The sequence below is a fragment of the Passer montanus genome, unplaced genomic scaffold (genome assembly GCF_014805655.1).
Source record: "Passer montanus isolate IOZ18808 unplaced genomic scaffold, ASM1480565v1 scaffold10, whole genome shotgun sequence".
NCBI lineage: Eukaryota > Metazoa > Chordata > Aves > Passeriformes > Passeridae > Passer > Passer montanus.
In genome coordinates, this window is record NW_024356505.1 from 24443386 (window position 1) to 24470143 (window position 26758).

The 26758-nt window shown below is 37.6% G+C and overlaps 1 protein-coding gene across 3 annotated transcripts in view; it reads left to right on the top strand.

Moving 5' to 3' along the window:
* Window positions 1–4280: 4280 nt before the first annotated feature.
* LOC120501352 (macrophage mannose receptor 1-like) overlaps window positions 4281–26758 on the top strand; it is a 32274-nt gene continuing 9796 nt past the window's right edge. For 2 of the 3 annotated variants that reach the window (XM_039707520.1, XM_039707536.1), the window contains exons 1-20: window positions 4281–4412; window positions 6262–6663; window positions 7799–7972; window positions 9434–9592; window positions 10484–10597; window positions 11076–11210; window positions 12174–12356; window positions 12908–13065; window positions 13730–13843; window positions 14174–14289; window positions 14589–14737; window positions 17552–17751; window positions 19256–19383; window positions 20008–20095; window positions 21278–21422; window positions 22507–22542; window positions 22665–22840; window positions 23361–23428; window positions 25030–25130; window positions 26087–26223. In XM_039707520.1, the coding sequence (XP_039563454.1) occupies window positions 4355–4412; window positions 6262–6663; window positions 7799–7972; window positions 9434–9592; window positions 10484–10597; window positions 11076–11210; window positions 12174–12356; window positions 12908–13065; window positions 13730–13843; window positions 14174–14289; window positions 14589–14737; window positions 17552–17751; window positions 19256–19383; window positions 20008–20095; window positions 21278–21422; window positions 22507–22542; window positions 22665–22840; window positions 23361–23428; window positions 25030–25130; window positions 26087–26223 (2841 nt within the window). In that variant the 5' untranslated portion in view covers window positions 4281–4354. The remainder of the gene's footprint in view (window positions 4413–6261; window positions 6664–7798; window positions 7973–9433; window positions 9593–10483; window positions 10598–11075; window positions 11211–12173; window positions 12357–12907; window positions 13066–13729; window positions 13844–14173; window positions 14290–14588; window positions 14738–17551; window positions 17752–19255; window positions 19384–20007; window positions 20096–21277; window positions 21423–22506; window positions 22543–22664; window positions 22841–23360; window positions 23429–25029; window positions 25131–26086; window positions 26224–26758) is intronic. The other variant, XM_039707528.1, reaches the window with a different exon arrangement.

The following is a 26758-nucleotide window of genomic DNA, read 5'->3' on the forward strand; positions in this document are numbered from 1 at the left end:
CTGTTAATTATGAAATTTCCTTCCTCTTTCAGAAAATAGGCTTGATACAATTGTATTTGGAAGGTTTGTGAGGAGGGGAGGAAGTCCAGCGTCTTCTTTGCCAGTGGATGCAAAGAAACTTCAGTCACTCCTCCCCAACAGAGACTGACACATAGGTCAGACCATGAATCTGTGTTAGGCATCAAGACATTTTTCAGATATGGTATTTTTCACACACCCTTGCTGCCCATCTTTAAAATAATGTTCTGGATCTCACCAATCCACAGGCAGTGGGGGAAGAAAATGTTTTAAATATATTTTCTTGCCAACTTTCCTGTTTCAGCATATTTCTCTGAGGTATTCAAGCCAAATTTGGTGTTTAAATTTGGTAGGCAATTCTACAAAAAAGAAAAGGATTTAAAATCTTGGAAAAAAAATCACAGAATCAAAGAATACCTTCAGTTGGAAAGAACTCATAAGGATCATCAAGGACAATTCCCTGCTTGTCACAGGACACCCTAACACTAAACTATATGACTAAAAGCATTGCTCAGATGCTCGTTGAAGTGTTTGCCCATGGGAAAATGTTATACACTTTTTTTTAAATAAGAAAGGAAACAGTGATAAAGCAAAGGAAGAAAACAAAGGTTAATAGAGATAATATAAAGAACAGGCATTTTTCCAGTTATTTTTAAAACTATATACTGGTATCCAGGAAGTATGACTGGACTAATTATTTTTTCTTCCACTATCCACTATTTAAACAATAGTCCAAAAATGCATGTTGATTATTTCCAATGATTGCTGAGCTCAGTTAACAAGAAGCAGTTAAAGGTAGTACAAAAGGTTGATGAGTGTATCTGCAAGCCAGAACTCATGGAGATATGTTTGTCTGCTGTGCCTCAGCCAAACTATTGAGGTTCAGGTGCTTGTGTCACCAGGCAGGCCTTTGCAGCCTCTGCAGCTGTGATGTGCACCCTTGGGTGCAGTGTCCTAGATGGGGGACTCCTCCCTCCCTTAAATGTGGTCCCTCTTGTCAATGGAATTTTTAATGATCTTTTAATTGCATTATGTAATTCACAGCCTTCCAAACATTAAAGAAAATTATATTTATTGTTAAATATTATTTAAGCATGTGTAACGTTCTTAGATGTTACGCAACTTGCACACTTCCCAGGAGATTACATTAATGATTTAACATTGCTACATTACATTTTTCAAAAGTTAAGTCTGAATATAAGCCCATAAGGCAAAACTGATTTAATTTCAGTACACATCCTTTCCTGGCTGTTCTTCCCCAAGCTGACATAATTGACACTTGCACCACAAAAGACTCATAGGTTGAGATGAGAACAGGGAGAGATTACTCACCAATCACTGTCATGGGCAAAATGGATTCTGCTTGGGGAAACTTGTTTAGTCTATTACCAATCAAATCAGAGTAGGATGGTGAAAAATAAAAATATTTCTGCTTAATTACTACATGCTTTGTGGTTGCTTTCACTAGGTAGGTACAGAAATCAAGCAAATTAATACAATAACCACTTAGTACTTTCAATCTCATGGTTTATTTCCCTAAATTAGCTCTTATTTTGATCTGTGTGGATTTCATTTGTCTGACCTTGTCAGAAAAACTTTAAACTGTTACCTTTATCATCCTGAATGAAAAAGATTGTGAAGGATTATGGCAAAGAGTACCTATCATCCTTGTTGCATCCTTTTAGTACCTCTACATCCTTGTAGAACCTGACCAAAAAAATAGCAGGCTCATCAAAATATTCAATAAAATGTGGCAATGGAAGACCAATGAATGCCATAACCCATGAGAACAAGGAGCCTGCAATGAGCCCACATGGCTGGGGGGCTGCTCTCAGCCCCTGCAGCTGCTGAATGGGCACACTTACCCTGCCCATAGCTGCTTTTTCATCAGAGCAGATCTTTGCTTGGAAGGGATCCCAAAGCACTGTATGGGTCTTCCTATGTCACTGCAGCAGTCTGTGAACACCTAACATCAGTAACTGGCAAATTATCACCTGCAAAGCCACCATGGCATGTTACCTCCCACCTCCTATGCATTCAGACCCATTAGAGAGGTGGGTATAATGTAGTGTTGATGTTGAGCTTTTCCCCTTAACCTTAGAGATAGTAGAAGTTTAATGGACTTGGTGGGATTCCAGAGAATCCTTAACAGCTCAACTTTTATGCTATCAGTACTCTCAAAAAGAAACTAGTGTTGGGGATATTAGCATAACAATTGAATTTGAAGTATCAGAGAATTGTGTATACTCATGCCAGGGAGTAGCTCTTTGTTGTTAGCCCAATTTCTGACCTTTCAGATTGGGACTGGCCCACCTGCACCCCATGGCTGGATGCATCTTGTGCTGAGCTTCACCTGTGAGCAGTGGCTTGGGGCAGGTGCCTGACACTGCCAGATTCCACAAGTGCAAAGGAACAAGAAGGCAGTGCCACCTCCTGCCTGGTGCTCCCTGAGGTATGTGTCAGGTGCAAGGGACATTGTAAGGTTGGCTGTTCTAGCTTTGCTCTTCCTTGCAGTCTGTCCTCAAGGATTTCAGCAGCTTTGAGCAGGTACCCCTTTGCAGGAATCAGCACAGCACCCCATCATTCACAGTCCTAGCTGTAGGAGGAGAGGTGCAAGCACACCAGGTGTGTTTGGGGTATAAAGGATGCAGTAAAATTGTTCAGATTTTTTGCCCTAAGAGCCATCTGAACCCAGGCTGATGGGAAAACAGTGTTTCCTTTACTACCAGGCTGCAACTGGCTCTGATGTGGCTTGAGGTGCAGAGGAGCTGAAGAAAATGGATAATTTCCTTTAATTTCTTAGTTATTACAAAACGTCCAACTGAGAAGAAAATGTAATTCCTCCTGGCCTCATGTTGTACAGGCTCCAGGATAAAACAAGGCTGTTAAAATCCCTGACAATATAAATGACAATGTATCTTGTATATAAATAGGTCACACTGTGTAAGGAAATATTGTCATCATGAAGGATATCACTTAAAGCCAAAGAACACTTGCTCTTTCTAGACAAGATCTTTAGCAGCAGATTAAAAAATAGAAGTTTTTAGAAAAAAAATGTATTTTACAAAAGAAGTGGTTGACTTTATCCTTGTTGTTAGTACATTTTGTCATAATCTGAAACAGAAAATTCAGTTAACTTGTCCTAACATCTAGCATTTCCTTGTAATTTCTTATTTCACTGTTCAATTTCTTTCTTTTATTTTAATCCTGTATATTTTCTCAGGGAATAAACCCCCTTTCTTGCATTGTCTTTCTGCTGAGCAGACAAGCAGGATCAAATCCTGTATTTGGGAAACGCAGTCACCTTGGCTAAAAACAGAAGAGGATGACAAATTTTCTTGATATCATACTTTTGCTACAGGTGCCAATCAGTATGTTACTATGCTTCAAATGATAATTTTATATCACAGATTGCTTTTTCCATTTCCTCCATTAGAGGTTTTTCTAAACAAAACAAAATATTTCCATTTAAAAAACCTGCTGTGATAAAATCAGGCCTTTAGACAGGTATAGGGACAGTCTTGCAGTGGTCAGGAACAGAATATTGAGAGCGCTGTTTTTCTCAAGTTTCGGTCTTTAAATTTGGAAGCTAAAATGCTGAGTGCTGGCCCTAGGTAGGATCTTGATCTGGGTAAAAAGCAATATGTGGCATTTCCTGAAATTGTGACTGGCTTTTGGTATGGCTCTCCAACAAGAATTACCTACTTCATAAGAAAAGGAAGCATTGATTTTCCAATAAGCCATTTTTCATGTAGTTTTCTAGTTACATTTATGTAGAAATGTGGGATAATGGCAAACTCCTGTAGAAGAGCAGAATTTTTTCTAATGTCCTGCAGAATAAATTTAGATGAGAAAAAAGTGAATAAAATTCACTTTTGTCTCATCTCACAGATAAAAATATGAGGCTTCTGTGTTTTCCTGATAGATTTTTTTGTAGGTAAGATGTAAGATTTAAAAGCTAAGGCTGAATTTCTGTCTTTAGTATTTAGTTGCTGATTTGATCCAACGAGCTCCACATGTCTCCTCAGCAGAGACAGTGGGAATGTAGTGAGATATAAACTTGGGACCACTTTCTTTCCCAAGGAAGCATGGTCTGCCCTCAGTGAGATGTCATTCTTTTTTGAGGGTAAAATTTGTGCCACGTGGTCTTGTTTTGTAGAAATGTGGCATGTGACAGAATGTTTCCTTATTTAGCACTGGGAGTTTTTACCCAACCACCCAGCCTGCAAAGCCGGGAGGAGCGGCCGCTGTCCTCTCCTCAGCAGGACTTTACCACCAGCAACTCTCACCATCCAGGTTTTGCTGAAGGGAAGGAAAGGAAACAGCATTTACAATTATGTTCTCTGGGCTCTTGCTTCTTCTTTCTCTTGTTCACAGCTCTTTGCAACTGGCGGGTAAGTGCCTCCTGCTTGCTTCCTGTGAAGGTTGTCAATGAAATGCTTCCACTCCTCTGGCTTTTCTGGGTGATTGTGGCTCTGTGGTATTGCCAATAGGTACATTATTAGTTTGGGGATGGGGAACCTCTTAATGGCAGGCAAGAGGCAGGGGAACAATCACACAGAAAAAAAGAAATGGTTAGAGAAAGAACCAGAGACTCAATCCTTAATGGTTTTGTTAATATATATATAGTGGCACTATCATTTCAATTACCCCAGAAGATCAGACCTAAGAAAATACATGTTTAAATGCCATTTTAAATAACTATTTAATTCTTTAATACTGATTTTTGAGCTGTTGGTGTCTGGGTAATGCTTTGCAAAATCAGGCAGGGAAAATCTCTAGAAGTGGCGAAATGCAGAAATATTGGTAGGACATTAAGATATTCACAGACTGTAAAGGGGGTTTTATTCATTGTTTTAAACAGACTCATTGATTTCACTGGCATTGATAAAGTGGATGGATTTTTTTTTTAACACAATTGGATTAAGTTTAGGAAAGCTCTTGTGGAATTGCAGTGTACAACATTACTGCTCTCCCTTTAGCTGCACTTCTCTCTTGTAGGTATTCTGCGGACCTGAATGTTTAAGGTTAAATCCTTTCACCTAACTCCTGAGTTTTGGCACAGATTGTATCAGAGTATTGGTATTTTTTTAATCACCACGGTCTCCCTGCAGGCCAGAAGAATTATTTTCAGTGTACTGGCTAGTCTCAATTACATAGATTTCAATTTCTTTGCAAGATTTTTAAGGAAATGTCTTTGACCTCTTAAATACATTTTTATTGAATATCACACCCAATGCTCAAGATATGTATCAGGGACAAAAACTGGTTATGAATCCCACAAACTTTGGCAGGAAATACAACCAGATGGGTCACAAAGCACAAGACAAGGCAGCAGAGCAAATTCATAGGCATGGTTCACAACTGCTGCTGGTAAGGACTGAAATTAGCTCCCCTGCTTCTACCTTCCCTTGAAGCCAACACTCCAGGCATGATCAGATAAACTGCCTGAAGAGCTAGGGACTCAATTTCTGGTGCAGGTGTACCTTCTAACTTCCACCAGCCTTTACACACTGTGTCCGTGTCAGATGCTACTAATTCCCTGGTCCTTGCTACTTTCTCAGACTGCGACTGGCTTCCCAAAGTCATTCCTAGTTTTATAGTCAGTGCTCATAGTAGGGGATGGCAGATCTTGTAGTCAGCAAGGCTGAGGATCCCAGAATGACCCCTGAGAAGCCCAAACCAGTTCACTCACATTTATATGAGGAAAGGAAAGGAAAGGAAAGGAAAGGAAAGGAAAGGAAAGGAAAGGAAAGGAAAGGAAAGGAAAGGAAAGGTGGATTTGGGAGAGGGGAGACAAATGTCTCAGCAAAGATGGCAGTGTGCCCACTGGGAGACCTGTAAGATCTGGAAGAGTGGGAAAAGTTCATAGAGGTCAGAGATCTACCAGGCCATGCATCTGAGCATAGGTTGGATGGAACAAGGTAATGGTAATGGCAGTGTGGCTGAGGGAATTCACTGATGTAAAACCATCCAACAAGCTGTGCTCAGCTCAGCTTCTGCTGCCCGCCGTTTATCCACAGCATGGTGATGTATAATCATGACATACATTTTCTATTGTCTACTTTATTTTTAATCAGAAAAATTGATGTTGGTCTGGATCCTCTTGAAAAATAGAATGTTTTTATCTGACATGAATGCAATGACTTCTTGTTCATGTGAATGAGAAGTAGAATCATATAGTGTATCCACTACACATATATCCTACAATAACTATTTGCTATGTGTTGTTTTGTTTTACAGACATTAAAACATTTTTACTGTATAATAAAGTCAACAGGCTCTGTCTTGAGGCATCTATTGCACAGTCAGTTAGAACTGCCACTTGCAATCAAGACAATGAATCACAAAAATTCAGGTGGATCACAGATCATCAACTTATGAGTGTGAAACTGAAACTATGCCTGGGGGTGCCACTGAAGAAGGATCAGGCCATGGTCACCCTGTATCCCTGTAATCAGAAAAGTGAGCTCCAGTGGTGGGAATGCAGAAATGAAAGCCTCCTTGCAATCCAAGGAGAAGATTTATTTTTCAGTCCTGGCAATGAAGAGCATGATAACGTTTTGTTAAAGAAGGAGCTGAGTGCAAAGAATAAATGGAATATCTATGGGGCCATGGATGTGTTATGTTCCCAAGGATATGAAGGTACAAAAATTTGATTGTTTCCTCCTTTGCATTAATTACTTTGTGAGTATTACAGTGTTTAGGATCTTTGGCTCTGACTACTCTGACTCCTTCAGTGACCACCAGATTTAGAAAATCCATACACTGAGGTACTTAACCTTGAATTTAATGTTATATTTATGTCCAAGCCTGTATCATATACACACACTTTTTTAGTCTATGCATTATAGTACATTAGCATTTCAAGTAATATAAGTATTACATGTACTCTCTATATATTCTATAAATACATATTTTTAGTGAATATGTATATACATACTTACTCTCATACCACATATAGCATTCTATACTATGTATAGGTATTCTCTAAAGTCACTATTGCTCACCATACTGTGTCACCACATTATTAACAGAGCACATAAAGACGAATAAATTTCTTATACAGTCACTGGGATATGAAATTTACATCCCCAAGAATGAAGCACAATATCGGTGACCTGAGTAAAAGTACTGATTTAAGCAGAGGAAGCGTGGCTTTTATGACTCAGGAGATGAGGATTCTCATGGAATTATTACAGTCACCAGTGCAATTACCTTTTTGATTAACTGAAGTCTAATTGTTCTGACTGGCTTTCCCACATCCAGAATGAATGCTCCCAAAGCCACATCACAGGATATTTGAGCAATGAACTCAGCTTTGCATGTGGGAAGCTGCTTCACTGTACAAGATATTTAGAATAGTCACTGGAATAAAAACACAGAGAGATAGTATAATATGTTTCCTTTTTTCCCCGGGAATCAAGATTATAAATATTAGTTCTTGCTCTTGCACATATTATATAAATCTTAACATTGTTTGAAATAGAAGTATTTTAGGGTAGACCTCTGGATCTTTATTAAGATTGTAAAAGTGTCTTGGTCAGAAATTTAATTATAGACCCCATCTATGGTGTGTTATTTTGCATCAGAACAGTGCCGCTCTAAAATATGTTAGCAGCTGAAGTTGGAAAAAGTGCTGAAGCAATTTTTGTTATGATTGTGGGACAGGAACCATGGAAAGCACTTTGTGATGCAATTCTGCCCCAGACCTTACTTTTTCTCTAGTTTACATTAATTTGCTACTTTTCATATTCGTGTTATCATTTTGTCTTCTCAGAGACCTTCACGCTGCTAGGAAATGCTTTTGGGGCGCCGTGTGTTTTCCCTTTCATGTACAAGCAGCAGTGGTGGGCGGAGTGCACGGCCGCGGGCCGCGCCGACGGCTGGCTCTGGTGCGCGACCACTGCCGACTACAACACGGACCAGCGGTATGGCTTTTGCCCATTTGGAGGTAAACCTTCTCCCTCCCAGGTCCCCTCAGCATGCCTTTGGCAAACCAGCACGAGCAGAATATGATTATCTTTATAATAACAGTGCATAACTTACAAGAATGCATTTTAGTATACGATGCATTGCCACAGGCTGCAGCTCACTATGCAAAGAAATGACATGTTGCACAAAGTTGTGAAGAGAGTGATTCAAGAGTAAATCAGCATTCAGTTCCCACTTGCTGTGGGGGTGTTGCTGAGCAGCACAATAATTCCGAGCTCCTTACTGCTTCCCAGCCAGGATGTGTGCTGTCACTTTTGTACAACCCTCTTCTGAGGACTCCCGTTGTGAAAGTTGTGGGCACAAAAAAGAGCACTGTAGGAAGATTGATGTTCAAGTTAATGTTTCAATTTGCATGATTCTCATGTGAACATATTTTTTTGCTAAAGTGGAATGTGTCTTTTTATCCATGCTTTTAAGCCCTGTTCATGTTGTCCAGGAAGCAGCCTTTCCATCCCGTGGCATTTCTCTGCAATTTCAATCACTTTCTTTTATATCTGTGGTCACTTACCCCTCTATCTCCCTTTATGGCCTGGAGAGTTTTGCATTCATAATGTTGAAGTTTCCACCTGACACATCTCATCTTTCCTCTATATTTCTCCCCATGGCTCCTGTTCAACATTGTCTTTTGTTATTAGAATGTCCCTTTACTCCACTTGATTTAAAGTGGACTTTCAGTGTGGCACACATCCCTAGTCAACTGTGCTTTCCAGGTTCCTGCATGGATATCTCACACACTGAGCCCTGAAGGTGTGACATAGAGTCATTGAGTAATTTTCAGAGTTTTTGAAAGGTAGTCCCAGCTTTCAGTTCTTTTTTCAAAAGTCATCTTCATACTGACTTTTGGGAGTGATCAAATACCTGATAAAATTTTGTGTTGTACTTGATTGAACAAGTACTTGATTTTGTGTAGAGATTGTCAACAAATCAAAGATGCAAAGGTAATCAGAGGAGGAGCGTGGTGCTGCTCAGCACCATTGCTGTGTGACAGGCACATCCAGAGGCACTTTGAATGAGGATGTTATCTATGAAGTATTTTGATGCTAAATTCAGGTCTATAGCTAGTTCTTACAGCTCTCAGTGGGAGCTGCTATCCAGAGAGAGAAGGAGATGTTGCACAAATATTACAAAATGTTCTCCTGCAACTTCTGCCACGGACTCCATGAAATCACTTTCCTTGTGGTAACTCCTGACTCTGTTCTCTTCATAGAACAGGGGGCAGTACAAGTCAGCTTTACTAGTCAGCTTTCTGGCCTTCATTTTGTCCTTCCCCATCTGCTCACAACGTTTTCAGTGGGCTTGAGAGAGCAGCCCAGGTGAAATTTAAGGAGAGAATGAGAACCTGCTGCACAGAATGAGAACCTGCAACTCAGTTTTCTGTGGCCAGTTACTATGATCTCTGTTGTTATTATTCTTTCCACAGATAAAGACAGCACATGGACTACAGATCCGTCAACAAATGTTCACTACCAAATAAATTCTGACTCGGCTCTCACATGGCACCAAGCTAGGAGGAGCTGTCAGCAGCAAAACGCAGAATTACTGAGTATCACAGACATTCATGAACAAATATACCTTAAAGGTAAGGCAGTAAAGCAAACCCTGGGTTACATTCAGGATCTGTTCAGGCCATCATAATAGCTAAGGATTATTTAGTATGATTAGGCCATTGCCTTTGGAGCTAAATATGTGTGGGCAAGAAAACAAAATATTTTAGAATTTACAAGTTCATATCAAAATTGCTGCCAAATTTGCATAGAATTCAAAGTCTTCCAGCATCATGCAAGTGTAACAGATTGGCTTCATATTTACAAATCTTATTTTTATATAAATATTTTTTTTAAATGTAGGAAAAAAAAATCTTGAAAAGTAAATTAAAGACTCAGTTTTGGAAAGGAAATTAAAAAAAAGAAAAGAAAGAAAAAAAGATTAATCTTTATGATAAAAGAAGGACTTGCTTTGTTTCAATTGCAGTTTAGACAGCTGTTTTTTTCCTTCACTCAGCAAACTGAAAAATATCAGTTATTTACACATATCAAATTGCAGCCTTATGTATCCACATATAGATGAAGAAATTATATGGAAGAAATATTTATTGTTGGTTTTAAGGATTAATTTAACGTCTAACAAATTTTTTATTAATTTTTGTATTTATACTCTATCAATAATTCTACTTAAATGTACAGAATTTAGCCTATTCTGCAGAAGCAATTTTGTTTTGGATATTTGGATATACTCTGGATATAATCTGTGTTCATTTTGCATTAGTTGACAGAATAAAACACAGAGTTTCTGTTTGACTTCTTTCTTACAGTATTCAAACTTTGGCATATTTCAGTTTATTAGGTACCATTGTATCTATAGATATTTGCAAGTAGCTATTTTGGAATACAAGTCTTCCTAGAGACAGTTAATGACCATTGTTAATACAAAAGAGGTTTATAAAATTATTCCTCTTATTTTTTAAACTTAGAATTAACAGAAGGTACAGATTCTGCACTGTGGATTGGACTCAACAGACTGGACTTGAGTAGTGGATGGGAATGGATTGGAGGCAGCCCTTTCCAGTACTTAAACTGGGCTCCAGGTAGATGGGACTTTGTTTGATGTTGTATTTCCAAAGAGAAAAGATACATACCCCAAATACTGCTGTAAACTTTATTATCAGATAGTTATGCCATGAGATAAGTATTTTAGCTTTTTTTACTTTAGCTTTAGCAAAATCTCTTTTTCTATAACAATATAAGACAGAAACCTTCAACGTATTGCAAAAATATTTTAGCTGTGAAAGCAACACTGCCTGTCCCTAAAATATTCAGTCTTCCATTTCTTGACTAGCAACTAAAGTATGAGTTTACAGGTCTGTATCCTCTTACCTAACTTACACACTGCATTTCATACAGACATTTCCACTGCTGGAAACATACCTTAGCTCTTATCAAAGCTGGGAAAGACATGACCTCCATCACTTTATCCAGGAGTGGTCTCTCATGTGCATTTTAGACCTTAGAGCTCTGTTTTTCATTCAGAAAAGTTCATTTTTTTTCTCTTTACTTTTCCCAAAGGAAGCCCGTCTCCAGAATCTGGAAAGCTCTGTGCAGTTTTGAATCCTGAAACAAAAGCTAAATGGCAAAACTGGGAATGTGATCAGAAACTTGGTTATATTTGTAAGAAAAGGAACTTTACTTTGGTTCCTTCAGGTATGTTGATACAGATTGGTAATTAAAGTAGAAGCTGTTACCTGAACACTCAACATATTGACAACGATGAACAGAAGAATTTTATTAGAAATAGAACTATTTCTTGATTCTCTGGTTTACTTTGTACAATGATTGCAAACTTTGTAGTCTGATCTCCAGTTCCACAACACACAGACTGAAACAGATAAAAGCAAAGAACGTCCAGCTAGTCCCTCCTGTCTTTGTTTCAGGGGCCAGGTCTCCCCTTTAAGTACACACACTGCCGACCATCAAAAGGGAGAACAACTCAAAAATTATTTGTCAGAAGCAGGACATTAGTAAATATAATCCCAAGAAAGAGAGATGCATAACTTAGTATTGTTCTAAGTCATTCTCCATGACTTGTGGTCAATCAGCATCCACACAAGCAAGTTCAAAGTTCACTGCAGAAGTGGTGGAAGATCAACACAGTGAAGTGAGAAAAGATATTCGAAGTGTATGAAGATTTCCCTGTTGGCGTGACCCTATGTGTTCATCTGGCTGTAACTTTGTCTTGATGGCTATTACTCTATCAATATACTTGATCCTTTAAAAATTCATAAACCCTCTATGTTAGCTGCAGATAATGTCTGATTTCTACTATCTGACAAATAAGTACTAGGTGATACAGAAGCTAATAAAATGAATGAGTTACAAAATGAATACATTTGATTAATACATTACAGAACTAATATATTTGTTGCAGACATTTGACTAAACTAAGAATTTGTATTAGATATTACTTGCATTAAAAAGCTTTCCTTCTCCAAGCTAAAAATTGCCTGGTTTAGAGAATCACATTTATGTCTACTGCATTTCCTTATGAAGAGAACTTCAAAAGAAATTCTTAGTTTAGAACTTCTGCGCAGATGAAGTGGAAATATTTTCAGTGTTATGTCTCTTGCCTGGTAATTGGAGCTGTAAAGCCTTGGGATGTGTTCCTAGGTGACCCCGGGCCTGTCACCTGCCCAGATGGATGGGTGCCCTACGTAGATCACTGCTATAAGATCTTCAGGGACAGCAAAGGATGGGAAGGAGCTTTGACTTCTTGTCAGAAGGAAGGGAGTCACCTGGCCAGCATCCAAAGCCTTGAGGAGCACAGCTTTATGGTGTCTCAGCTTGGGTACAGTGAGTATTATCAGGGGCTCTCTTGTCTTTATCTGTATGGAAAACAAGATATTGATAGTTCCTGCTGAATTGCAGATGTTGTCAAAACTATTATTTTATTTATTGCCAAGCTAATTTATGTAGGTCTGGGAGGCTGGGCTTAGGGTCTTTCTATGTTTATTTTTCATTTTGTTGAAAGAAACTTAAAACATTCATGCTCCAAGTTACATAAAAGTAGTATTCTAACGTTTGACCAGTGCAATGGAACTGGAAAGTAATTATTCAGATTTCTGCCACCGTGGTGTATCAGCATTAGGCTGGTAATTCACACCCACTGTCATGAGGAAGAAGAGCAAAATTTTTTCACCCAATGCAAGAATTTCCTTACAGCCTAATTTTCCAAAGCATACAGTGTTTATTTTTATATCTATATGAAAATATTAATTTACAAAATTATCATAGAACATGCTGCGATCTTTTGTGAAAGGAATTGTTATGTCCAAAGCCCAATGGCTGGTGCTGTGAAAAGAGTGGCATGCCAGAAGAGGTCTTATCTCTGTTTCCATCTTCAGAGCCAACAGACAAGCTGTGGATTGGGCTGAATGACCGTAAGGTTCAAATGTACTTTGAGTGGAGTGATGGTACCCCAGTGACCTATACAAAATGGCACCTGGGAGAGCCATCCACTACAAACAACAGGCCAGAAGACTGTGTCCTGATCAAGGGCCAGGTGACATTACCCAATACATATTGTACTTCCATACTAAAAATAACTACTTAATAAAAGAATAACATGCTCTGTTATTTCAGCAAATGGTTAAGACCAGAAAAAAAAGAGATGTAGGGATTGAATTGCATGAGATTGGGAATGAGATTGAATGTGACCATTAAAAAAACCAAAAGCATTACTGCATCGCTGGTAAAATTTTCACTTTAAGTACATCTGAAAATCACAAATGAAATTATAAGGGCTACAAAACAGGTATCTGAAGGCATTTTCAGTGCATTCTCTCCTTTTCCTCTGGTGGTAATGATGGTATATGGGGATCTCTGATTCTTGCTGACTTCTCTTTGCCTGCTTATTTGCCATCCCATAGCACAACTGCTTGTGCAGGACCCAGCACAACAGGTCAGGGAGCAGCTCGATGCACCCTCCTCCCTTCTTATCACAGCCAGCTGAGGCTGTGCTGCTATTGCCCACTCTACTATTTCACAGAATCTGAGCAGATTTGGTTTTAAGATCATGTAGGAAAATTGGATGATGAAAAATACTCAGTTTAAAAATAAAGGAGAAAGAAAACAGATAATTTTCATTATAAAGAAAGACATTATTTATCTCCTTTAGATTATTCGTCTTTATCTTTTTTTTTATTTCAAACTTTCTCCTGGCACAGAATGGCTATTGGGCAGACCAAGTCTGTGAGAAGAAGGCTGGCTACATTTGTAAAAGAAAAGCTACATCACAAACAGCTGGAGAAAAAGAAAGTAGCCTTGCAGGCTGCAAAAAAGTAAGTATGTGAGAATGGAACGTCAAGTTCTGAGATGAAATAGGTACATTGAGAATCCATTAGAATTATTTGAAGTATTTGTATTATTTATGTGAAGGGGTTTTTTGTTTTATTTATTATGAAGCTTTTCCCTCTCTCAGGTACTCTAAATTTTAAAAAACTATTTACAGAAACCACTTAGGAAGAATCTGTAATTTCACTGCAAAAAGTTTCTAATAGATAATATTCATGGCCATTATACATCATTATTTTTTAAATGTCATATTTCACTTAATACATGATACTACAATTATTTAAAATTTGTATGAAAATCCTAAAATAATGTTACAGGGCTGGAGAAGATATGGGACCTACTGCTATTTTATTGGACATGTTCCAGCAACATTTTCAGAAGCAAACACCACTTGTGAAGGAGAAGAAGGTTACTTAGCCACAGTTGAAAGTAGGTACGATAATGACTTTTCTTTGCTTTTAAATATCTAAAGATTGTATCTTATTAAATATTCCTAGAAAAGCTAACACAACACCAAGCAGCAAAATGTTTAAGAGACAGATGAGGTCTCTAGATTAATAACAAAAAGTCTTGCTTTTTTTGTCATTCATATGGAATCTGAATCCTATGTATGGTCTTCTCCCCAGCCTGAGGCAAGGAATAAGAGAAAAAAAAATCCATCATCACATTACACTGACAGGATTTGGGTAAACACCTTTGTTTTCACTTGCATCTTGATGATGTCTTTTCCAGGTATGAACAAGCCTATCTGACTAGCCTTGTTGGGCTGAGGCCTGAGAAATATTTCTGGCTTGGCCTCTCTGATGTTCAGGATCCAGGCACTTTCAGCTGGGCCAATGGTGAAGCTGTCTCCTTCACACACTGGGATGCAGGAATGCCTGGTAGGTGCTGTGATGAGGGATGGTGGGTGCTTTCTCACAATGCGGGTAATAGGGGTTAGGTTGCGTGGGTAATATCCTCTGAATGTTATGTTTTAAGCTTTTGGTATATTTTATAAGTACTGGTACGTTTCATATCCCATATTCTAATTTCAAAGGGAAAATTTTAAACTGCACTTTTTTATATTAGGGCAGCTGATATATTTACCCAAAACATTAACTTTTGGGCCATCTTCACAGGGAGATAAAAGGAGTTACAAACAGCTCCTAAGACTATTCCACACTTGTCCCTCTAGTGAAAAAGTTAGCCTGGGAGAAGAGGTTGAAACAGTGCAACTGGAATATGAATTTTAAGTTAGAATTCTGAACTCAAAGTATCAAAAATCATTGTGCCATTATTATTTTTATGTGTGATACTAAGAAAACAGCATTAATGGGTTCATACTGTGAAGAAGTACATAAATTAGGATTTCATTATGCCATGAGGAAATCTGCTTTTTGTGGGATATACTATGTTCCTCTTAGTGATTATTTGTCTGAAGACTCGTGAAAACCTTCAGTGAGGTTATAAAATATAAAATAAAAATAATAAATAATTATGAAAGACAAAGACTAATAAAATCTTAGCAAATGCCATAAGAAGAAAGCTTGCCAAGGAGTCTGTGCTCTCAGAATATGATCAGAGCATGAAGAGAGCACTCGGAGGTCATGTTAAGGAATTTTCCATCTCTGACCATCCAAGTGCCCCTCTGGAGTCACACTCACACCATCTGAGCTGGGACCAAAGTCCCTCCCCAGCTGCACCCCACACTCACACAGTCAGACAAGGTTTCCTTAACAGCTTGAACCCAGATTTCCCCAGATTTTTTGATCCCTAAAATAATTCAATCATGGTGCAATAATAAAATAACATCTTGAGTTGGGTGCCTCCAAGGAGAAGCCATGAACAAAGGAGACCCTGGGCTGTTTTACAGTCTAAATGCAGTAATGTCTGGGGTCCTTGGCCCCTGCTGAGCCTTTGGGTGTGCAGTCACCAGGCTGGACCACGGGTACCTGTGCCCTTTGCTATGCAAAGGGTCAGCAGCTGAGTTTAGTCAGCCCTTTGCCTTGGATCTCACCAGCCAGAGCTTGGGTTGGCACTGCAGCTGGCAAACCAAACTACCCACAGCAAATGCATTCCTCAACAATCAGGCTGGAACAGTAAAGAAAAATCTGTTTCCTTTCATCTATGTTCACTGAGAAGAAAATGGACTTTGTGCTGGAAAGTTTCTTCGCGAGGGTATCTTTGGAGAGTCTATTTCAAGTTGAAATATCAAGAAAATAGATTATGGAGGAAATTGATGGCATGAAGTCAGGACTAAGCATGGCTGCAGAAGTATCCAGGGATTGTTAAGATTACATGATATAAAAGCTTCTCTTTAATGTGTGAAGAGAGCTTTAGCCTTAGCTTTCTTGCTAAAGCTGTCTTGACATCTAAGCTTTGCTAAAAGACAAATTTGGTGCCAACATTTAAAATGGTTACAGAAAGATATGGGGAAATACAGATGAATAAGTCATTAATAAATTAACTAAATCTGTAACAGAGAAGATGTAGTGGGAAAGATACATAAAATCACTTCTGGAAAGGGAGGTCACACTTATAGATCTCTCAGAGCTCCACGCAGTAGGTCAAAGCATATGAATGAGGGAAATCTAGTAAGTGTGGTCTATCTCAATTACCAAAAGCCTTTCAGCTAATCTAACATAACACAGAAAAGCTCTTACATTAATAAAAATATTGATAAAAAGGCACTGACTGGAAGTTGAAGGTGGATTTTTTGATGAGGGCTATTTTTCACAGGGAAATGTGTTCATGAACAGAAGCCCATAATGACCTGTGCCAAAGCCCATGCTGTTCAATATATTTGCAGACCATATGGAAAATGTGCAATAGTGAAGTGACAAGATTTGCTGATGAGAGTAAATTATTTCTGATCCAAAGATGTGCCTGTGAAAAAACTCAGGATGGTATCAGGAGGATAAGTGACTGAGTATGATCAGTAAAACAGTAGGTGCATTTGATGCAGGAAAAGAATGCTCTTAGGAACAAATACATGTATTGAATTGCCATAAGATGATAGATTTATACCTGAATTTCATTTCAGCTCATGGCACCACAGTAGATGAGTGCATTAAGACATCAGGTCTGTGCTCAACAGAAATTAAAAAAAAAAAACAAAAAAAACCAAACAACCAAAAATCTCCAAATAAAATGTTAAAAATACATAAGAAATTAAGAAAGAGCACAAATAAGCCCATTTTGGGCATTTGACTGCACCTTGTGTGATATAGGCAGCTCTGTTTCCCTCTGTGAGAACAATCTAAAATTACAGCAAACATCATGGGATAAATTTCACCCTGAAGCTCTCTAGGTTTGCATGCCTGCCCTCTGTATGCACCAACGGGGCTGCTGCCATCTATGTGAAAACCACTCATGGCCAAGGTAATGTAAAACAGGCTTAACATAAATAGAAATGAGATTCTCACTTGAAAACACAAGATTTCACTGTAAAAACTCTCACTCTACTTTCTACCCAAATAATTAATTATGTGTGATATTCAAAATGCAAAAAAAAAAAAAAAGTAGGATCAAAACTTCCTCAAACAAAAAATGCTACTCTGTTTGTATGAAAACCACTAAAATACAAATTTTCTTTTCAAATGTTATTGCAGAGCAAAAAGTGAATAGCTGCTACTCAAAGATTTTGACAGAATTAAATAATTCACACTTTAGGAAATATCCAGCATGTTTGTTTTGGTTTTGTTTTTCTCATAAAGGAAATAATCCAGGATGTGTAGCCATGAAAACAGAGACTGCAGCTGGATTATGGGATGTTCTTGACTGTGAGACAAAGCAAAAATATATTTGCAAGCAGTGGGCAAAGGGTGCAACAGTTCCACCTGTTCCAACTACGGCTCTGGTCCCCACATGCCCCGAAGGCTGGGTGTCAAACAACCACAGAAGTTCCTGTTTTAAAGTAAGTGCCGTAAGTGCCTGAATAGTTAAAAGAAGCAGCTTGGGTGGGGAAAAAAATAAACAAGGAAAAAAAAGGAACTGACATCTTCATTTTGCAATATCTGAGATTGGAAAGATTGCAACAGATAAAAAAAAAAAACACACCAAAATTCTGAAGAAAGATAAGGTTGAAGGGAGGGAAGGGAAGGGAAGGGAAGGGAAGGGAAGGGAAGGGAAGGGAAGGGAAGGGAGGGGAGAAGGGAACAGGAAAGAAAATGAGGAAGTTTGTGCTTCGGGGTTGAAGGAACTGGAACAGGAAATGGAAGAAGAGGAACATAAACATCAAGGCCCCAGAAAGAAAAGAAAAAAGAAAGAGAGAAGAGAAGAGAAGAGAAGAGAAGAGAAGAGAAGAGAAGAGAAGAGAAGAGAAGAGAAGAGAAGAGAAGAGAAGAGAAAAGAAAAGAAAAGAAAAGAAAAGAAAAGAAAAGAAAAGAAAAGAAAAGAAAAGAAAAGAAAGAGAGGAAACCACTCCATATTAAAATTATTAAAGGGAAAATGTCAATATTCTGTGTTGAACAGCAGAAGAAGCAAAGCTGGTTTCTCGGTGCTGCTCTTTTTGTCTCTTGTGCAATGATGTGGTGTTTGCCTGAGACTTGTGGCAGTTCAGGGAACAAACAGAAACAGTGAAGTGTAACCTCCAGCAGCACGATGCCTAAGGCTGGACCTTGCTAAAATCAGCACATTACCCCACAAAAAAAAAAAGATAAAAAATTGTGTGAAAGGTTAATTAAACCAGTGTTTATGAAGGACATTCACTTGAGAGTTTCTCATGCAAAGCTACAGAAAACTTGTGTTTGAAGTACAGCCAGCTGTATCTGAGAAGGCATAAAAAAGGAGTTTGAACAAGAAATGAGTGTAATGTGCAAACAGTAATTTGAGATCATGCAAAGTTGATATGTGCTAAGTGTAAGGTGTTAATATTTTTTATCACTTTATTGAATTAATGAATCCTTCTTTCTTGTTTTTTTCCCCCCATTTCTTTCAAATTCATTTGGATTGCTATTTATTTGGGCTCCTTTATCCTCAGATCATAATTTAATTTTGGTAAAATCTGTACTTGTTAAACCAGTTAGACATCATATAGAGAGATGTAAATTACCAGGAGGTTGTTCTTTTACCTGAATCTTCAGACTCATTCCAGACCATTTTGCCTCTCAACCACAGCTACTGTTCTTTCCCTTCATATGGAAGTTGGCTTGTGCATTTCTTCAGTTAAAACAAATTAAAGGGAGTTGGGCAGCTGTATTCCCTTTCCCCTTCTAGGAATTCCTTTTTATTTTGTTTTTCCACTATGCTAAGTAGGTGGGCAACCCTAGTGTAAAAATTCGAGGAACAGAGTGGGAAATGCTATTTCTCTTATGGACTTTCACTCGGCTCATATGAAACTTCATTTATGTTTAAGCAAGGCGATATTTTTTTATTATAGTAACATGTATATAATATGTTTTAAATTAATTTCTCCATAGTGTTTTTGCAGATCAAAAATTAGAAAGAAATCATGGTTTGAAGCTCGAGATTTTTGCAGAGAAATAGGAGGGGATCTGGTCACGATTAACACTAAGGAGGAAATGCCATTTCTAATCCAAGCAATGCGGTTGGTATTTGATGTGTGTTTATCTTACCTGATTCAAAAAATTTTCATATGAACTATTATGAATGATCCTAGATGATTTCTGAAATGTATGGTTTCCTCAAAAGCCAAAAGACCTGTGATATTTCGAAATTTATCTGTTCAGTACTATTTTAACCTTTTCATGGAAAAAAGAGAAAGAAGAGTTTTTAAAAAGAAAAGCTTTTAAAAACCTCCACCGGTATCATGATTACTAGGTATAGTTTAGAAACACATGAAATTAGCAGTATTTCTAAAAGGGTAGAAAATATGACCAATGTATCTACTGTTGAAGTAGGTTTGTATCAACCTTTCAGTGGTCAGTGCTGAAACCACACTTGAATCTGTGAAGGTTTTCCCTGAATGAATAGTACATTTGGGAAATATATGAGCAATACTACTAATAAGTCTGATAACTAAGGTACTGACACTGAACCACAGAAATATTGCACATTTCTATGAAGAACACGTGTATGCACTTCACCAAATGTAATAGGGAAATTTGCAACTTCACTGCTTTTACAATGTGCTCTAGAAAGTTCAGCTATGTATTTCTAGATATTTTTGTGCTGATGTTTACTCACTGCTCCATCCTGTACTTTCTTTTAGAGATGCTCGCTGTTCATTTGAAATAGTTTGGCTTGGTATATTTTCCTTGAATCCAGATGAAGGATTTGCCTGGAGTGATGGCTCTCCAGTGAGTATCTTAATTTTTCATCATATTTGTTTGCTTCAGATACTTTGGGATTTGTACATATTTGTACATACATTTTGTTGTTATTCTCATTAAAGAAACCACCAATCCTACAAAAATTCATGTAGCTGCTAATCTGTATTGTCATGACTAATATCACAGCTAAACATTTGAATACATGGAGATTATCTGCATCTCATCAGATTCTGTAGGTTTCTGTATAACACTTAAATTTATTTTCTCTTCCAAGATGATAATATTTACACCTAAGGTCAAAACGTAAAAACACAAACATCTAAAAAGCTGATCAAACAGCAAGCATGTTTCCCAGTATACTCCTGACTTCCCCCAGTAAGTGATGGCTCAGGGTCTTTTAGAACTGGAGCTCATATCAGTAATTTAAATTTATTTATTTCTGGGAATTTAACCAGTCATCTCTTGAACCCATGCAAATATCAACAGCTGTGAAAAACATTCCTGCAGGATTCTACTCCTTATTAACTTCCATTTACTACTACTCCCTATTTAGTTTTCTTTAACACAAGCAAGGATCTTTTATTTTATCCTGTTCACATTACTTTCCACGAAAGTTTAACAAAGGGATTTTATCAAGAATTCTTGGCAATAATAGGTAGGTTGTATCACATGTGTCTCCCTTACCATTTGGATGTCAGTTTCTTCAGAGGTACCTCCTCTAGATTTGTAGGATATGACTTCCCTGCCCAAAGTGACACACCCATCCTCATTAACCACAGGGAAGGGAAAAAGTAATGCTGAATTGGTGCACAACATGATCACTGCCACCAGAGAGATGCTGGACAATGCAATTTTGAACCAGCCCAGATGTGGAGTGAAAAGTACCCTGTCTGCACATGATTAGCATGAGTGATATGTGGGTAAAGTTCACAGCCAGGCAAAGTTCATTAGAAACAGTTCCTTTGCCTGTTTCCCTTCTGACTGTGTCTATGGCTCAGGGCACAAAGAAAAAAGCCCTCCGTGGCAAGACAGCCACTGACACCATTGGCCCACTGTAAAATCCTTGTACCTATAGCTTTCTTTGCATTTCCAGCTCTTTTTAGCTAAAACCAGAATATTTGAGACAGAGGCAATTTGTTTCCATTTTCCAGTGGAAAGTATGGCTACCAAAAGAGATGAAAAGAGTAACAAAGTTGATTTCTTCTATAGGTTAGGTACACCAACTGGGATCATAGTCCAAGGAGCTCAGGACGACTCCAGTTTTGTGGCTCATTGCATCATGGGGGATATTCTGAACCATGGTCTCTTTCGGTCTGTCAAGTACAGCATAACTGGGTTTGCCAAATAAAACAAGGTAGATTTCTTCTTTATTGGCAGGAAGATTAAAAAGCTTCCATAAGTAGTTGCTTTCTAAGTTAAGTTACTGAAGAAAGAGACAAAATTTTGGAGAACTACGTTTTCCAAATGGAGGTCAAGAACATTAAGTAACATATTATGGGCTGAGATTTTTCAGTAATGAATTATATGAATGAATTGAAGGGTTTTTTACATAAAACAAGGTGTATAAATAATCCATATATTTTCAAAATTACAAAATTTTTTATATTAAGTAACTTCTGATGTTATTTTTGTAATGTTAGAGTTAAGGAGTTGCAAGGGCAAGTATTGTATTCCTTACAATACTGGTATTTATACTAACACAGGTGAAGCTAAAAATCAAGTATGATATATTTGTCAGATTTGTTGGTACTTCAGGTTCTCCCGTAGAATTATTCAGGATTCAACTGGTTTTGGAAAAGCAATGGTTCATAGCAGTGCTATTCATTTTTCTATCCCAACCAGAAACAACTCAGTTATTTCATATATCTATACCTATATCATCTATATCTATACCTATATTTATTTATATATATATATATATGTGTGTGTGTGTGTGTGTGTGCGCGTGTAATAGAATAAAATCATATTTCCTTTTGTTTATGAATATTACTCAGAGAGTTTTTTTGGTAGAGCTAAAATAAATCTAGTGGAAACTTTCTCCTTCATGTTGAAAATACCCCCAGGTGAATTACAGAATATCTACTTATGGATCAATAAAGGAGCTGTATGCCACAGTTTAAAGTGTTTCAGATAAGTCTGCTGTGACTTACAGGCTTGGAAGAGCAATTTTCCCTTGCCTTGCTCTGTGCAGGAACGTGATTCAGCTAAAGCTATGGCTTTGCTGAAGTGAAGCACTGCTTATGATACAAAATTAAAGTAGATGACCTTGCATATTGAGCAATGTGAAGATGAACTGGGTGGCTAAGCCTGCTTGCTAGTCAATGGCAAAGGGGTGAAGAATCCTGCTCTGTTCCTCACTCTTCTTGCAGTCAGTCACAAGCTACATCATAACATACTCTAAAGAGATGCATGATGCCTTCTATTTTTTTCTTTTGCAGGAGTGTCATTAAAACCTGAACCAATTGACACATATGGTGGGTCTTTGTATCTATTCATTAGTTCCATCTTCTTGTTATGAATAATTTTTTTCCTGAAATTGCTATTCTAAAAAAAATTTACACACGTAAAATGTAAGGGTACCTTATTTATCTTCCAGAATATAAAACCACTGCAGATGGATGGGTCATATATGAAGATAAGCTCTACTATATCAGCAAAGAACAAGTCTCCATGGAAAGAGCCCGAGAGTTTTGCAGGAAGAATTCTGCAGACCTAGTTGTTGTTAATAGTAACAGTGAGAGAAGGTTCCTAAAGAGAGCACTACGAGAAAATGTAAGAATCATTATAAACATACAGCCTAAATTAGAAACACTTTTGACAATCAGCTTGTAAATCTTGAGTTGTCTCAGAAGCAGAGCCATTAGCATTTTCACGAATGAAATACCCCCAAAGGCACCCTTTGATCCCATGGGATTTGGCTTCTCCTGCTCCATGCCAACTGCACTGATGCAGTTGACAGGAAGAGTGATGTGGAAAGGTACAAACTGTCTGGCGCAGTAGCTGGTCTTTGAGGGAGAATAAAAAAGGAGTACCAATTTTTGGCTCAAAATCTGCTTTTCTACTCCATCCTGAGGCCCTTCAGTGCTGCAGGTCTTGGCTCTGATGTCCCAGATGAAAACCTGACTTCTATGCCTGGGCATATAAACACGTTGCAGTGGGTAACTGCAAGCAGGTGCTTTACTGCTGTGGACTTCAGTGGCTGCTCTGTGGACCTATTCAATGGTGTATCAATTTCTGTTTGTTTTGTTTCAAAGATTTCTTTCTTAATTGAAGCAGTGTCTTTCTGATTTAGGAGAGGTATGGGAGAGAGCCAGTAGGATACTTCATTGGTCTGAGAGTGAGCCTTGATAAAAAGTTCAGGTAAGTTAAGATGACCAGTGCAGATTCTAGCACATAGAAAAAAAAAATAGAATATTTTATGAAGCTGGAGGGACTCAATATGTTCTCTTGAAGGTCTGAAGGCTGTTCCACATACTGTATACAAAGCAAAATGGAATACTCCTAGAATATTCTAAAGTCCAATAGTTTCCCCCAAAAAGAAATAGTAAAATAACTTTTTTTAACTTGAGTAAGCACTTAGCCAAAGAAAATCTTGGCAGCTCTACCCTCCATACACACTTTCTCAAGTTTCTTCCAGAGATTTGTCGTATAAATTGGAATGATACTTCCCTATACTGAATATTATACCTATGAACATACACACATACACTAAAAACATGCCCTATATCATAGGGTTTGGCTTTCTTAAGCTTTTTTTATCTATGTATCAGAGGGTTCTCCAGAGTTAGGAAGACACAGGCAATGACTACAAAGGTAGTCTCTGCAAACTCCTATTCCAGGAGAAAAGTCAGCAAAAATTTACAGTACAGAAACAGTAAAAAGTATTCTGAAAAGACCAACACACAAATCAACTCAAAACTAAGAGGTACCAAAGAGCATGGTACACTGCTTACCTTCCTGCTAGTTAGGATGTGCCTGGGAGATGAAAAAATGTGCTTCTGAGGTTGACCTGGAAAACATTAGAGGAGATTTGACTTTAACCTTTCTATTTTAATGCTACTGTTGAATGTATGTAAATCACCTACCTTGAGAAAGGCAGAAGAGGAGTGGGGAGAGAAGCTGACAGTGACCGAGTCGGTGGATGACTTTAACCTCCTGATTTAGGAGTCAAATTAGGGACACAGAGCATTCCATGGATCCAATGAGAATCTCCTTTATTTAGATCAATTTTATCAGCAGCAGCAAGACAGAGATGATACAGCTGAATTTTTTCCCACTTCAGGCTTATTGATCCAAATACTGAAATACTGATTAAAATGTGGTGAAAACCTCCTCTTCTTTCAATAGCAATATAATAAAGTAAAAATCAAGTAAAGATTGAGGAAAAAGTTTCAACTTTGGTACTTTAGAAAGTATGGTTTTAAAGTTGACAGAATGTCCTTTAGTTTATGAAAAAATAGGACACTCCCCTCTACTCCTCCAAAGAGCAGAGTAAATCCAGAGAAAAATATTTCTCTGGAAATATTTCTTGTTTTCACCTATGAAAACACCACAAATGCTCAGATTGAAAAGCATAGTATTACCCATGAATAAAATAGTTATTGCAATAATTATTAAGATAAAAATAACTATTAAGATAAAATTTTAATATCCTTTCTGTAGTATGTATTATGAATAACTGGTTTTGATTTCTCTTATTAAATTTATCAAAACAATTGTGGCCATTAACAGAAAATATGCTTGGTGTATTCTTTTTCTAATTTGCAACCAGAAATATTTTACAGAAATTTCTTTAAATTGGAATAATCAAGTAAACAAAGGGAAATCTCTAGTAGTCCCTCACATTGTAGTCAGTTTCCATGAATACTCATAGACCTTCTCACTAATGAGGTGTTCATTATGACTACCACGTCACAAATGAAAGTATTAATTAATAACTACTTGTATGTTTTTTCTTTAAGCTGGGTGGATGGAACTCCAGTAACCTATGTGGCCTGGGCTCCTAATGAACCCAACTTTGTAAATAATGAGGAAAATTGTGTGGTTATGCTGTCAGAGCATGGTAAGTAACAACACAAAACTATTAGATTTTATTTATCTCTGCTTGGATTATAACTGATGCTGTCAAACATCTGCTGCCAACTGTCACACAATCTTTGGTAGCTGCTTTCTGCAATTTCTTTCCAGTGACAAGCCAACACAATGCAGTAACTCCCAGTCATGGGACCGGCAGCCATGGAAGAGTCTATGCCCTTAGAATGGGGAGATTTCAGTACAATGAGTAATTTAAAACAGAGGTTTCCTTCGGGGTTTTGTCCTTTTTACAGGGCTTTTCACTACTTCTTTCAGTAAAAATTTGAACAATCTATCTTCTCTGCCATGAACTTAAGAAAACATTAATAGCAGGTACAGGAAATGAGAGTTAAAGGTACAAGTCAATGAGGAAATAAATAAATACATTTAATGTCCAAAGATATGTTTATAAGTACACTGAAATGCAAATTTCTTTCAAATCTTGGAGCTTTACTTTCTCTTGGCTCTATTTCTGTAACTTTAATAAGGCTAATGGGAATTTAGTATATATGTGTTGATCTCTTAACTTATGTTTTACAAAGAATCCATGCAGTATGTTTGAACATCTATTGTGCCATTAGATTGATCTGGTATTTCTTATCTCATCCATTCTGATCCTTTTCTTTTTTTCAAATTACTGGTGTATTTCCCCTGTTGCCTGCAATGTGATGATGCCAGAGCTCAAAAAAACCCAAAAACCTATGAACAGGTACAGACATTCCTGAACAAGGAACAGATGGGTCAGGGAGCTCAAATTAACTACAAGGGGCTACAGTACTGTTACTATTAGAGTTTACTTGAATGTACCAGGTTACTTTGCTTTCAGATCAAGCTGTAGCCTGAAATACAAAATAGAGAAAATTGTGTTTATTTTAAAAAAGTGATAAATTATCACTAAATATTAAATACTATAATGTTGAATTTTTTTCTTTTTTTTTTTTCCAGGCTTGTGGAATGACATTAACTGTGGTTCTGCCAATAAATTTGTATGTGAAAAGCATAACAGTTCTATTAATGCAACATTACCTTCTCCATCACCTCCTGGAGGATGTCCAGAAAGTTGGATTTTTTTTAACAACAAGGTATGTCAACAAACATCTTCAGTAAATTGTGTAAAGCAGTAGAACTGAAGAGAAAATACCAAAAACCTCACATTTTTTTAATGAAAACAAAGTAAATCTTGAGAGTAATTACTTAGTCAAAATGTGCAGACTGGATGGCTGGGCTTTTTTTGAGGTGACTTAGACATCTAACTTTGCAGAGAAATACAGCAAAAGTAGATGTACACTGAGTGTATTTCAGAGAGCATAGTTTGTGCAGGCTTAAAATACACTGTTACTGTTTAAGAAAACCTCTCCTTCTCTCTTCATGTACATTATTTTGTTTAGAAATGCAAGTTTGTAATGGTCAATCTTGTAAAAAAGGTAGAAAGGTTTAGAAAGAATGTAATTGAGCAATCCCTTCTGCCTTTAGGAGTTCACAAAGCTTTGAATTCAGAAAGATGATGCCAAACTACAATTATTTTGAGTACGGCTTTACATTCAGACAGAGTCAGGAAGTCCTCATTGCTGTAAGACAAGAGTTTGTATCAATCTGTGTTGAAGCTCCATCTACCAA